Source organism: Embiotoca jacksoni, unplaced genomic scaffold, assembly GCF_022577435.1.
Source record: "Embiotoca jacksoni isolate LCO1_2020_lvr unplaced genomic scaffold, fEmbJac1.0.p SCAF_8, whole genome shotgun sequence".
In the NCBI taxonomy this organism is placed as follows: Eukaryota; Metazoa; Chordata; class Actinopteri; family Embiotocidae; genus Embiotoca; species Embiotoca jacksoni.
The window spans coordinates 15,205,684-15,220,648 of record NW_027185436.1 but is presented as its reverse complement, the minus strand read 5'-3'; the positions used below and the strand labels follow the sequence as shown (position 1 = coordinate 15,220,648).

General features: G+C 40.9%; 1 protein-coding gene across 1 annotated transcript in view; it reads right to left on the bottom strand.

The window, feature by feature from the left end:
* LOC138191988 (uncharacterized) overlaps positions 1-14,965 on the bottom strand; it is a 220,678-nt gene that overhangs the window by 168,112 nt on the left and 37,601 nt on the right. Inside the window, exon 3 of the mRNA XM_069139111.1 lies at positions 14,686-14,829. Within this exon, the coding sequence (XP_068995212.1) occupies positions 14,686-14,767 (82 nt within the window). The 5' untranslated portion in view covers positions 14,768-14,829. The remainder of the gene's footprint in view (positions 1-14,685; positions 14,830-14,965) is intronic.

Below are 14,965 nucleotides of genomic sequence, written 5' to 3'. Positions count from 1 at the left end.
CTTGTTTTTTTTTCTTAATGGTAGTGATGGGGTTTTGAATCCCCAATAAAGCGTTCAGTGATGTAGGCAGTTTAATAAAGCACGAAGTATATGACATGTGAGTGAAATGGTAAATGTTGAAAAAACAACAACAACAAAAAAACACAAGTAGCAACTACAGTGTATATGTACACATGCCTGAAACACCAAAATATATATTATCATACAGGCCACAATTGATTCGATCAAATAGTCAGCAGTGGAAATCTAATCGTGTCTAACGGTATGTAACTTTTTATTACCCTCCCAAAACACAGTTACCTTTTGGTATGCACAACTCCACATGAATTATCTGACACAATAAGAGAGCAATAACTGCTGAGCTTTTTAATGAGTGAAAGTGGGTTACAAATAAATGCTAACAAGATGGCTACAACAGAACTACATCAGTAAAACTGAGATTACAACAACTTAATTGTAGTTGTCAGCCACCTCGAGCCCTTTCACAAACAAATACCGTTTCACTTTATAGTTTTTTATCTCTGTTGAGAGAGAAGGTATGTTCATATGTTCATGAATTGCACAGGAGACACCAGGAGGTGGATGGAAAATGCAGATGAGTTTCATACAAGAGACTCCTGTCAGTAGTTATGTATAGGAAAGAGAAGTACTTTAGGTGGGTTTGGGAGAGCAAGGGGTTGTGGTTAAATATAAATAAACTCTTGGGGGCTATATTTTACCAACCTAAGCACACGGTCTAAAGTGCATGGTGCAAGTGCATTTAGGGAGTGACCAAATCCACTTTTGCTACTTCAACTGTGGACAATCTGAACAGGAAAAAGACAAATGGTTCAAAGGGCTTGTACTTAGTGTTTAATTAATCATAGGAGTGTTTTAGGTGCAACATGATTTGTGCGTTATCTCCAAATCCCTTTAAAAGCCAGGTGTACTAGCACTTTGGTGGACTGTTATTGTAACAGTGGGTTTGGCAAGTAGTTGGAAACAACACCTTGTAGTTGAGTAGTATGTGGGATGAGTGAAATTAACGATTTTAGGAAGTGATGTTTGAATTACATAAATCAAACATAAATGCCCGGAAGAAAAGAGCTCCACACTGACTGAGGAAGAGGGGGAATTATAGATATACAACATACAGAACAAACAATGAGTCAGAGAACCAGCACACCATCTCAATTGACGAGGCAGTATATTCCTTGCAGCGGTCAAAAGTAGGAGATGTACATATTTTCAATGGTTCTTGGCTTCATGTAAAGAAGTTTGAAAATGGCTGACTCCTCAATGCTCGGAGATGAATGGTCATATGATGCTGATGTCAGGCCCACAGAAGCATGAGAAGATACTATATTAATGCTGTGGTCTGAGAGGTCTTTGCTAATCATCATCTTATTTTTTTTTTAACACATACGTCTCTGCACAATATCTAACATTGTACTATAAACATTGAATGAACGTTATGATTGAATCTCCACTAGGATAATGAGGTAAAAGCTAAATATCAACTGTTGTCACTGTAATCACATTATAAAGCCTTTCTTCAAGGGCAGGAACAGTTATAGGCAGGTTGTGCCTATGCAGTGAAGAGCAGGTTTCTCTACAACCAACGCGTGTAGTGGTTAAAAACATCCCTTATGTAATGCATATAAGGTATGATTATTATATTTAATCTATAAGGTTGTGTGGTTCTTCTGTAAGGACTTTACTGTGTTAAGTGCCTTGAGAAAACTTGTTTTGTGATTTGGCACTATATTTTGAGCTTTGTTTGAGAATCACCAATCTGAATCCTGCCTGTGATGTGTGTGTAGTTTCTTTTAATATGTTCATTGTCACCATTGATCCTGACTTCAACCATCCATTATTTGTACTTTCTGCTGACTTCAGCGAGTGACTTTTCAATTAAAAGAGCCTCGGATAAAATCATAAACGCAAATCCGGGCAATGTAACATGACCTATGGATGATCTAAAATAGCAGAGTGACGAAAAAAGGACCAAAGAAGTTAAACAAGAAAACACAACCGTACGTTTCCTTAAAAAGCTTATTTTGCAAAATACGTACAGACGATGTTCAATGAGAAAAAAAAGGCTTTGTCTTACAGAACATCATGTTGAACTTGCACTAATATCATAAGCTGCGCTCTCTTCACTTTACTTTCGAAACTTTGCTGAGCAAACTTTTTTCTGCCAAGTCCTGTACAGCTGAGGGAAATTCATCATTAACAGCAAGTGGATCAAAAATGGAGAGGGGGTGAAAATGACAGATACAGCAAAAGTAAAGAAGGGGAAGGTGGGTGGAGATGATGTGGGGAGTGAGGAAACGGAGAGACTGGAGCCAGACAATGAGCAATGGTGGAGAGTGTTACTGTGTGTGTGTGTGTGTGTGTGTGTGTGTGTGTGTGTGTGTGTGTGTGTGTGTGTGTGTGTGTGTGTGCGTGTACGTGCATGTGTGTGCATGTGTGTGTAGGTGGGTGGGTGGGTATAGTAGGTGCATGTGTGTGTATCAGAGAGCCAGAAACAGAGAGGTCCTTGAAGTAGACCCTGGGAGTCGGGTACCAGCTGGACTCTGAGTACTGCCTGCTGATTCTGCCTGCCCTCACGATCCCTCAATTTCTTACCTCCAGTCCACAAACTTTTACCATTCTGACACTTTCCTTTAATCCCTCTATACTTATTTCCCTTCTTCTATCTATCCTTTTGTTTCACCTTTCATTGCACTTTGTGTACTAATTTGTCTGTATCTTTGTAAACTGCTTAAAATTACACAACTAAGATCAGTTCAATGAAACAAATACAAAAAAAATGGCTCATGTTTCTGAACCTATAGTCTCATGTAGATGACATGTGAAGGTATTTTAATTGTAGGCTCAGTGGGGTTTGAGGAAACATCAATAGCCATCTTGTTCCCTAGTATCTATTTCTGAAAGTGAATAAGCTTAAGCTCAGTTCCTGATGTACCATATTAAAATTATATTTGTTAAAGATTATATTCTGTTGCAGAGTACAAACAGCACTAAAACAAGTTGCCTTACCACGATCATGATAGACTGCAGCCACAATAAACAATGAGCTCTATTCAAAAGCCTCAATCAATATCCTGAACATCTCAAGAAGTTGAGCAAGTAGCTGCCGACTGAGATGTTGTTAAACATCATCCTGGAAAATGTAAGAAATCCCTGACTCAAGCAAATTTAGATGTTGCAGGTGTCGGAAGGAGGATGAACATCTAAGGTCAAATTATTTCAAAAGTCGACACTAATTTACCACAGGAATGAGGGATGATTTCCTCTTATTCTGTTTCAGCCGACAAAAGTTAACAGTTGTTTTTGGTTCCAAACTTTTCGGGATAAACTAAGCTACTTACAAGAAGTTTGATCCTTTCTACTTTATTTTCACCCACCACCCCGTCTAAAATCCTCTCCTCTGTTTGTCCTTCAGAAGAACATTCTTACAGATGGTTTCTCCTCCAAGTCTAGAACGGATTAGAGGGTGAACTCTGAACTGTGGCTGCACTAGCTGTACACCCTGTGGAGGTCAAAACTGTCACTGGTCTCTATCCTACTGGTTAACCTGCATAGCCTCGTGCAGCGAGGTGCAACACACACACACACACACACACACACACACACACACACACACACACACACAATATCTAACCTTGCTAACGCACCAGCTAACACAGTTCAGTTTGACCTCTCCGTGGCAGCAGCTAATGTGTTACAACAGTCCTCTGGCCCATGGCCCCTATTTGCTATGCTTGACCACACTGGCTTGCAGCTACTGTAATATTGTCATACAATTGCAACACTCCAAAACAGCAAAGATATTATAAACTTTTAGCTGCTGTTTAAAGGCTTAAGAGTTTTTAAAACCACAATCACCACAGAAGTGTTGCACAGTAAGACAATATTTGGCTGCAGGTTTGATAGGACTTACAAAAAATAATCGTCTACATCGAAATGATGTTGATAGAAGCAACAGAAGTGATCAATGAAATTGCAATGAATGATGACAGATAAACGGCATGTTTACAAACGAGTCTTGTCCACCCACAGTGAGAAGGATGTAATCAGATCACAAGAGTTTTTGTGAAACATGCTTTACAGGCCATGTAGAGTACAATTTCTGTCTCCTGCCCGTAAATACCCTTCCTTACTGCGAAGGTGCCTGTGATTCTGTTCACATACTGTTATTTACTTGCATTTCAACAATTCAAATTCTATGATAAAATATTTGTAGTTTCCAGACCATAACCAGAGCAGTAGGTGGCCGGAGCCAGGCTACAAATGCACAGCATAATGGGCATAACGTTATTTAATATTGTTTGTCCAAATGGCTTTTTGGTCTTCATGGAATTTTACATTTAAGATAAGACTAACTTTAAATACTCTGCTTGGAATACCTGATTTTCAAAATTACACGTATCGATTTAATTAGTGAATATTATGTTTGTATCAATCATGGACCAAATTTAGCTCGTCTTGGTCTTTTTTGGATGTTTATATAATTCTGCCAATGGAAAAACGCAGTTTTAACCAGACATGGTTTCTTTAGCATCCCACATGACAGGGAGAGTGCAAAGAAAGAAAGACACAGAGAGATATCGTGTACTTCTAAACAAGTCAAATTCAAATTTTCACACTTCTGTTTTTGTATCCTCAAAAAACAAACAACCACTCAAATCTATGAATAAAATGAATGCTAAAAGCCTTTGCATGGAGACTGTATCAGTGGGGAAGACATTACTCTGTTCCTTGCCAAATGTTGTCTGAAGGCAATACATCCCTGTTGTGGACATAATAGTGTTCTCATTTTACCTATATTTTAGTTATGTAATTTTGTTATAGATATTTCAGATTGAAAAAGACTAGTAGCAGGATTTCTCTTCATTTGGTTTTATGCTAACAGTTGCTGAAGAAGAGAAAAATAGGGCAACAAAAAATAGACCTGTTTATTTGTAGTTGTATGTTAAAGATGAAAAAAACGGAGGTGAAAAGTGTCAGCGAAATAAGAGGCGCGCTACAGTAAGAAAAAGGACAAAAGAGGAAAGAAGGAGCACAGAGGGGAAAACAGGGTCTTGAATCAAAGCCAATAACTTCAAGGGCCTGAAACTTGGCCACCGAATTCTTTGAAAAATGTTCTAATACACACAGGCAAAATAAAAAAAAATAAATGGGGGGGGGGGGGTGAGGGGGGCATGGAGAAGCAGACTGAGCGGTGAGGAGAAATTAAATTGATGAAGCAATGAATGTGAAGTTATAAGAAAAAAAAAAAAAACTGGGGAGGAGTTATAGCCTCCACACCCAACTGACCTGTTTCCAAATAATAATGGAAGAAAAAAAAAAAAAAAGATTAAGTCCCTGAGAACAAGAGCAGTTTTCACACTCTAGCACACAAAGAGAAGGACCAGCTCGGAGATGAGAGGGTTGGCCGCATTGTACTGCCCCACTTAAATCTTACTTTCAATTCACTAAATGTGTTATTTGACTTGGCAAAGAAACCGGTGTGTCCCATTGAGTAGCGGGGAGTCTTACCAGGATTTGCCAAGTTTGATGCAGCCCTGCTGAACAGCCTTTGCCTTGCCTAGCTAGTGACCTTAGACGTAGTGGGTGGTTCCACTCAGTGGTGAAAAAATAAAGAGAAAGGGGAGACTCAGAGAAAAGAAAAAAATAAAGGATAAGCATAACCTCTGATGGTTAAAGTTCAACCTTTAATTTTAAAATTGCCCTCATGAGAATTTAAAAAAATGGGGAGGAACAATACAAAGAAAAAGTCTTGAAGGAAAAAGGAACAGCAGATAATAACAGACTGAGAGGAAAGAGTGAAACTGCATGTAACCCTCAGAAGTCCAAGCTACAGTGGCCTGGCCCAAGGATCTATTGGTATAATGTAACTAGCAGGAATGGAAAAAAAAAAATGTGTTTGCCTTATGACTGATGGAAAATGAAGACCATAAGAACAGCTTAGTAGTATATACTGTGCTGTGAAACCAAAATAATGCAAAGTTATTAGAGGACTGGAAAAATCCAATAAAAGCTCTCAGTGATTGGCCGCAGACAGAAACCCTATTATTTCACTTTTCGAAGACAATAAATCAGTGGTTATTATGGGGACTTGTCAACTGAAATGACTTTCTAAACTCATAAGCTATATATTCAACACCAGCAATTGAAGTTGGACACAGCTGATCCCGTATTTGGCTTTGGCTTTAAGATATGCAAACAATAAACTGTTTCAGCTAAATAAAACATGGCTTTACATTTCTGAGACACGTTCCAATTGAAAAAATAAATCTATTACTTTCCATTTGATACAGTGCAGCTTACAAAACTCTTGTGTTCTCCGTTAGTCCAAATTTCATAATAGCTTTCTATTAAATAAAAAGATGTGATCATGTGCCGTTTCATTTACAGCGTAGTTCATCATGAGGTCAGTGCCACATAAAAACACACTCTATAAGCCCTGCAATTAAACTTGACGTTCTATGTTAATGGCTCTATTTGTGTACAGTGTGTCTGAGAGGTCCAGACACATGGGAGGACAACTCATGACAACCCTAAAAAGGAGCCATCCATGGCTGCCAACATGATAAACCTGTAGGGAGGAGCCCTAGACACCCAGCTCCAGGAAATCCATCCTCAAAAAAACAAGTCTTACTCTCATAGGAATTTGAAAGATAGGTCACACCACACTGTCTTCCCCTGAAAATAAAAGGCAAGTGAAACAAGGAGACAGAGAGAGATGTTGTGAGGAGGACAGGAAGAGAGGATGAGGAATTATGCCAGGTTAGATTTCGAGAAATGGTGTTTGGCAGCATGCACAGGGTCAAGACCTGCAGGCCTGGAGCTCAAGCAGGGAGGTGTGTGTGTGTGTGTGTGTGTATGTGTATGTGTGTGTGTGTGTGTGTGTGTGTGTGTGTGTGTGTGTGTGTGTGTGTGTGTTGGGGAGAGGGGAGGTATAAGGGAGGGCAGAGGGAGGGGGAGGGGCATTCTTCAAAATGTACATCAGTCTTCTGGGACTTACCATTTCCTCTTATGTAAGTTCTATTTTTCTTTCATACTGTATCTTTGATCAGAAATATGTTACTCAGTTGACAAGTATTGTAAACATCCACATAATTTGGAGCAGAAATCATGACTTCCTGTAGTTATATTTACTATTAAGATGATGATACTTGGTAACCAAGGCATATGGTGGTGTAAGAGACTTTCTTTCATTTCCTACCTCTTCTTGTCAATATTTCAACTTTGGATTCAGTCATTTTTCAATAAACAAGGGAATTCAAATAATCACTGTGACATATTTCGCTCTCTCCCCTTGTTTCTTTGTCTCTCTTACTCTCTCATTCACACATATCACACACACATATCACACACACATATCACACACACACACACACACCCACCCACACACACACACACACACACACACACACACACACACACACACACACACACACACACACACACACACACACACACACACACACACACACACACACACTCACTCACTCACACCTCCTCTACAGGGCCTCCTACATAGGAAAAATAGACAAGGCATGAAAGGTATACAGTGTTGATCCAGCCAATAAGCTGACCAATTGGGTTCATTTATCAAGGAAAACCTTTGCTCAAATGTGATCCTGGTGTGTGATGGAAAGCCTTCTGACAACTCTATCCCGTCTACAGTTCTGTGGTTGTTGGCCTGGTCACCTCGCAGAAACTCTTCGTGTTATTCCAGATCTTTTCTGGCCTACAACAGGACATTAGTTAAAACAAATATTTAAATCTGGGTAAGAGGGACACAAGGGAGAGAGTGAATGATGTATGCCAGATTTAACTATGTCTAGAAAGACAGAGGAATGACCTTAACTGTCTTCATGCTGCAAAACCCGGTTAAATGTGATAAATTAAGAAAACCAGTGGCTGATCAGAGAGACACTGAGACAGTATGTAAAACCCATCTGGAATGGCTGTCTGTCCCTTTTTTTCCTGTACAAGCTGAAACCCAATACTCATATCAGATCTGAAAACTATGCAGCGATAATAGCTGAATATTCATTTTGGTGCGAGCGGAAGACAAACATTCCCGTCCTTAATGACATCTCCTGGGAGGAAGTTCATTACACAAGGTTGTTACGCAACAAAACTCTGTCACTTTGAGAGGTCAGGGGAGGTTCACACTGCTAAGATTAGCGCAAAACCCAATGGCAACTAGGTTAGTGACAAGTAGAGTCTGGAAAAGAACTGGGATACAAGTAGTATCAGTTCTCCAGGTAGACATGAGAAGACTTCATTGTTCTGACCTACTTTGTGTGAGACAGCAAAACAGACAACACATAAAGACTTTATGTAGATTCGAGCAGATAAGGTCTATTAGGATGTTAATCATTCAAGCCAGTTATTCACAATCAATTATTGACTAGTCTCGCACAGCCGTCGTGCCAGCGCTGTCTGCACCCAAAACAGTATCATTCTACGATAGGGGAAAAAAAGGCTTATTTGTATTACTTTAAACCAATCAAATTCTTCTTAGGCAGCACCAGGTCCAGAATGCAGCGACCACATCCCCTGCAAAATGAGGGGGCTTGTTTTGGTAGAAGATTTGCACATGGGGAGACCAGCCCTGGGATGAAAATGAAAAAACTACACACAAAACTATCTGCAAAAGAACACTACGGCTACGCAGTTACTGCAGGGTTTTCACCTGGTCCTCTATCATGGCGACCAACGGGCACAGTACCAAAACCTTGGCATTTTCATGCCGTGTCTCTGTATTCACCCACACCAGCTCACTTTTGACGCGAGGCAATGCTTCGAATTTGAGACCTTTTCCATAACCGACAGGCAAACAACCAAGAACATCTATGCAAGACAGCAAAAGCTGCAAGCAAATTCATTGCATATCTTTACAACCTTTAACCAAAAAGAACCAAGCAGGCCTTATCGTGTGATCCACCAGTTTCAACTATAGGTTTCTAGCTCGGAAGTTGTCAATGCGATTTCGCATTAACGACAGGAATGTTGAAAAAAGTGACACGCAAATAACGACAAGGGTGGAAAATGGCGGCCAATGGCAGGTTTATATTTAAAAAAAAATCGACATCTGGTGAATCAGCCTAATAACTGATTAGTAACTGTTTAATCTATGTTTTTACATACAATTATAAGATCAAAGCACTGATGGTATGGAAGACAGAGCCCCCTCCCTCCAAAGACTGTATCCACCCCAAAGTGGCACCAGCAGGATTAGCCTCAGTTTGTGCCCCGCATGTAAGTTGCTCGTCTGTTTACGAATCAAAACAGAGATGGCCGTCCGCCAATTACCTGGATATAAAATAGATCGCAACTTTGGAAATGGGTAAAAATGTTATTCCAATCCCGGCTGACCCTCGACTCCACCATTTGTGGAATTAGCGGATGAAACTAAATGAAAAATTTCTCTGTCTTGAGTGACAATCCAAGCTATCTGATTGTTGCAATCATTAAGAGTAATGTTTTATGGAGAAAACGTACAATAAAAAAAAAAACCATCATCTAATTTGTTTTCCTCTTCTCTCCATTTATATACAGATAGCAAAGTCAGAGTTTTCCCACATTTAGTTTCTAACATTCTGGTGACGCAAGAAATTACACAACTTTATATTGAAGAAGTGGTGAAATTATAAGAATTCCTCGCAGAAAACATGACTGTCGAAGATTTCATGAACTGGCTTTCTGTAAAATCACAATAATGTGGGTATCAATTATTAGCAGGGAAAAACATGGTATGCTAACATTGGTTCTCCACAGAACATTGGATATGTAATTTCCTCAAACATTTACTGAAAGAACCTGAGTAATTATCATTAGTATCATGATTTCTGTGTGTATATATTCCATACACTTTGCAAATCTGCTCATTGTCATCTGTTCATTTGATAGTAAAAACAGAGCTGGGGTAGTCTATGTGGAATAATATGAGGGGAAAATGAGCAGGAAATTCGGATACACGTCGAATCATCTCAGAGTAACAGGCAGGTGTACTGTATGCATGTATTCCTGATGGAAGGTGTGTGGGGGGGGGGGAGGGGGAGGGGGGGGGGAGAGGAAGACAACGACACTGTAGATGTAGTTACACACTGTTCTGTGCACTGATTGATGGTTGCTGTCCATGCAGGCCTACATTTTTGAGTGGATTGGAGTCACAGCACATGAGCAAACACAAAGATGGAATACTGAGGAACTCTCCACTACAAAGAACAGCAAGACTGTCTGCACCACACACACACACACCCACACACACACACACACACACTCTGCAGAAACACAAACTCACACCACACCCACAGATCCACTTCCCCACCTCCATTGCTTGAAGATCTACCTGCCAGCTGCTGCCAGTCGCAGGGAAAGATGGGCTTTGTTGGTTTTGTGAAGCCCACCGACAAGACCCCCCTGGAGACTGCAGGTCTCCAGCAGCACAAGCCTCAGCCTTATCCACTCCGCCGCACAGGCAATCTGTTTTCTATATTACCAGCCTGTATCACTGTACTATGCACTATAGAACAGCAATTGAGCAGGAAATTAAGTTAGGGGATCGGTATTTGGCGGAGGAGAACGAGCTGGTGTGGTCTTCTCTCTCCACATACAAGGATCATTAAATATCACATGAGTTTTTTGATAAATTTCCTCTTCTCCTCTATCTGCTGTTCCCATCAACTCACTCCCCTCTTCTTCCGCTCTCTTTTTTCTCTGTCTGTCTCTTTTTCTTTCTTCTTCAATTTCCCTATCATCATCTGCCCGTTTCTCTCTCGTCTTGCTGTATTTGTGGAGTGTATGAACCACAACACCCTAATGGATGTTTAAACAGCTTGAGATGTGTCGGCCTGGGAACTACCTCCCTGTGACAGGGAGCTCTGGCAGGGAATTGAGACCATTACAAGGGGAAAATAGCGGACGTATTTCTTTCTTTTCCTTTTTGTTTATTTCTCTTCCTCTCTCTGGGTCCTTTTCTGTAGTCCCCCTCACTTCTCTGTCTATTTTCACATTATTTCTCTGTACATACAAACGGAGGACAGAATTTAAGCATTGTTGGATTAGATTTGGGAAAGCCTTTTCTTTCTTCCTTTTACCTTGTTGACTTTCCTCACGTTATTTCCATATGTCATTTTCTGCCTTTTCCTCATATCTCTAACTGATTTCACCGACTGACAGTGCACGAGTCTAAGTAGTCAGTGAGTAAGAGCAAGCTAGGTCAGTGCGCCACTGTTCAAAATTGTTACACTTAACTGTCACTGGAGCACTGGCAGCGCACACACACGCACACAGAACGACACACACCAGTTCTCTGTGCTCCTGTGTGAATACTCGCTTTATTTTTCAGCACAAAAAGGGACTTTTTGTTTCTTTTATTAACTTCTTAATCATAAACCTCATTATCAAACTAATAATTAACTTATATTCCAGATTACTTTTAGATTAATTTTGGGTATTCAAATGCCCCAGATCTCAACTTATTAATGAAATGTATATTCATAGAAGACGTTGATGCCGTTTCTCTCACTTCACACTTTTGGGAAAATCCTTATTTGGTATGTTTGAGTGGACCAGAGTGGATCACAGCACATTTTGTTCTCAATACATTAATTCAATCTCATAAAAGTTTCATGTTAATGTCTAAAATGCTATTAATAAATTACCCCCAAATTATTGACATTTGATTTTCTTGATATGTAATGATGCCTACATATAAAAGGTGTTCATTCCTCATGTGAAGATGTGAGTCGCATGGAAACAGTTATCTCCTTTCAGTGATTGACATTTCCAGTTTCTTGCTCAGGACAATGTTTTTGGCCAAAACTGAAAGCAGACTTCTGGCTGTATTACATCCATCCAGAAAGACAGACGCAGACACACAAACACACTCACAAGGACAACCAGCTCTTACTGCTATAATCTCAGGTCAATCAGTAGTGTTGACAGCTAAATGAGCAAGTGCAACAAGCACCATTACACTTGGCTCCTGATTGTGGAACAACACCAAGACACTGTTGAACAGATAGTAAAATAAATCAATATCTATACATGAGCAAATGGAAAGGAAAAAAAAAAATATATATATATGATTTACAACCGTCGCTGGCCACATGGAACACACACACGGCACTCAAGGCATTGGTCAGGTTAGCGGTAGGCAGTCAGAGAGATAAGGCGCCAAACAGGTCTAAATCCCTCCTGAAGCTGACTTGATGGACAGACAGGCCACCATTAACAATGCGGTGGCTTGTGAGAGCAGCAGCTGATGGAAAGATACCCTGGCATTTGCTGTGTTAAGAAGTGGCCCTTAAAGATTTCACACTTCCAATTTCTTTGAATTATCTGCCATCTCCAGCCTGTCACTCAGCCTGACAATCTCAGATTCTTGCTCACTGAGGCACCAGGCTGGTTATTGACAAAGCAATCCGCAGTGATACAGCAAAACTTGATAAAACATTCGTCAAACAACACGACGAACAACTGTTCGCACACGGGAACATGCTCACGCTCGTTGTATGCTATTTTCCTCTTTTCTCACACATTACATTCTTTTTCAATTTTCTAGATTGTAGCTTACAGAGCAGAATGGATTTGTTAAGGTCCAACTATAAGGCAGTGATGACAGCCATTGCTGTTACGACACAGAACAGACTGATTATCAGATCTTTTCTGGTTTGACTCGCTTGCTGCTCCAGACAGACCGTGATAGAAATATCACAACATCCCCATTAACCTCAGCATTCAGTACATAGTACAAAGCCTGTGCTTTCTATGAATTATTAAAAGGAGACAGATTACGCTGCAAGGCTGCGAGTCTAAAGGCACGCTACAGATGCTGCTGAGCAAAACAGTAACATCACAAGTGTGTTTGTTCTCGATTTTTTTTTTTTTTTTTTTTCTGTTCTGTATCAGATTAGAGGGGATTGCCGTTTAGGTGTATGTGGATAAGGAAAAGTCTGGGAGGGGTTTGGGAATGTGTGTGTGTGTGTCTGTGCACATGGGTGTGTATGTGCGTGTGGCAAAAGATGAAGTGGGAGTGTGGGGGGGGCGGGGTGAAGGGCATAGTGTCAGGGCTTGTCTGACATGTGGCCTGGTGGGTTGGCTGGATGGTTAGTTTGCTGTCGAGATGGCTGCTTGGGTACAGACCAGCTCAAGCCTGGCAACTCTCGCTCCCTCTCTCTCCGTGTCTCTCTCTCTCTCTCCCCGGAGTGACGGGCTGAGACATTAAGACAGGCGTTTTAATTAACTGTGCCACTCTTCCACCTGCTGCCCTCAATATGCTCCGGCCCTGGCAAGCTGTCTCTCATACTACTGACTCCCTTGCTCTCTTTTTGTTCCATCTTTCCCATCTCTCTGTCACTTTTCCACTCTCCTCACTTCTTCCTCTCACTTTCTTTCCAATTTTCAAATCTGACCCTTCATCACTTCGACTTTCTCTCCCAAGCCTCTTTTTTCTATCGCATCCCCCTGCAGCTTGACCCTAATAAATGAAAACTCATACCAATAGATAAGGCGATTCCATAAGGCTCAAATGACAGAATTAGCCAATTTCTTTTCTTTCTTTCTTTTTTTTTTTTTTTAACTTGGAGAGAATTAATTCCTACATGTGTCCTGTTCTACTAGCCCTTTAACTATCCCTCCCAGTCATTCCACACTCATACACACACATGCAGTGCACATACACTCTCGCGCTCTTCAAATCTATCTGGTAATTCAGTTCTGCCCGACACTCATCAGGCTATTCATTAAGGCCTGATTGGAGATGGATATTTCTGGTCCCTCATGACAGAATGGAACTAGGGATCAAACTGGGGACATTACAGGATTTAGAAGAGCAACTATAACACACAGCCGCGTTGAGTGTGTGTCTGTACACTTGGACATGTCGTGCGAATGTGTGCTCGTAAATGTTTGTATTAATATGTGTAAATGTATGCCTGGTGGTTTAAGAATCTCATTTAGTGCTGTGACTCCTGTAGTTTAATCATTTAGATCATAAATTGAGAATTAATTCAAACAGAACAGAGCAACAAATGATCCACTTTTAGCACTCTACTTAAATTGTATTACACTGTTAATGGGGTTAATAATAGACAGCATTAGCAACACAGGAAAACGACACTACAAAGTGTTGTATTAAAAGGATTGATGTTCTCCTTTCAGAATTAAAGCCAGGTCTTGGGAGATACAGCTTAAACTAACAAATGGCCCAGCTCTGGCTCCATGATGGGGCCTCAATCGCAGCCATTCTACAGTAAGAAGACAGCATCTAGGGACCAATACATCAGCGTGGCAGACAGGGAGCATTCATCTGCCGTGTGAGGAGACGTGGCTTTGAAGTTCTCCGCGGCGAGGTGAAAGAGCAGCCGTGGCCTCAACCTCTGTGTTTATGTAGCCGCACTAGCCCTGGGAGAGCTCTTAATGAATGATGTGGATAGATGGACACCACAGCTAAAAGCACGTCTGTGTGAGGGCCAAGACACACACCAAGGATTTACGCATACTTTATATCGAGGTCGTGGAGGTCATGTGCACAATTCATGCAAGCATGTACTCTCCGTCTGCATGTGCTGCGAACATTCACATGCATCAACAGCAAGCAGAAGGTACCGGTTTAGTAAACACCGTTATTACAGCAGATTCAAACGTAAGCAGAGACGTACCTGTTAGTCTTACCTGTCAGAAGTAGGCTGTGCCAACATCCTCCAGTAATGTCTCTCACTGTCAGGCCGGGTAGCGTCACTTCCTCTGGTAACATGATGTTCGTCTTTGTGTTCCCACACGCCCGTCCACAGCCCCACTGAAACAATCTGCCGTCACCTGCATGTCACCAATTCGTAAAAGAAGTTTAGTTTAGTCAAAAGTCATTTTCAATTTCAGGCACAAAAAGTCCTTTGATCAGCAAATTGTTTGCGCAAACTAATACATATATGGATGCAATGTAACATTTGCGATT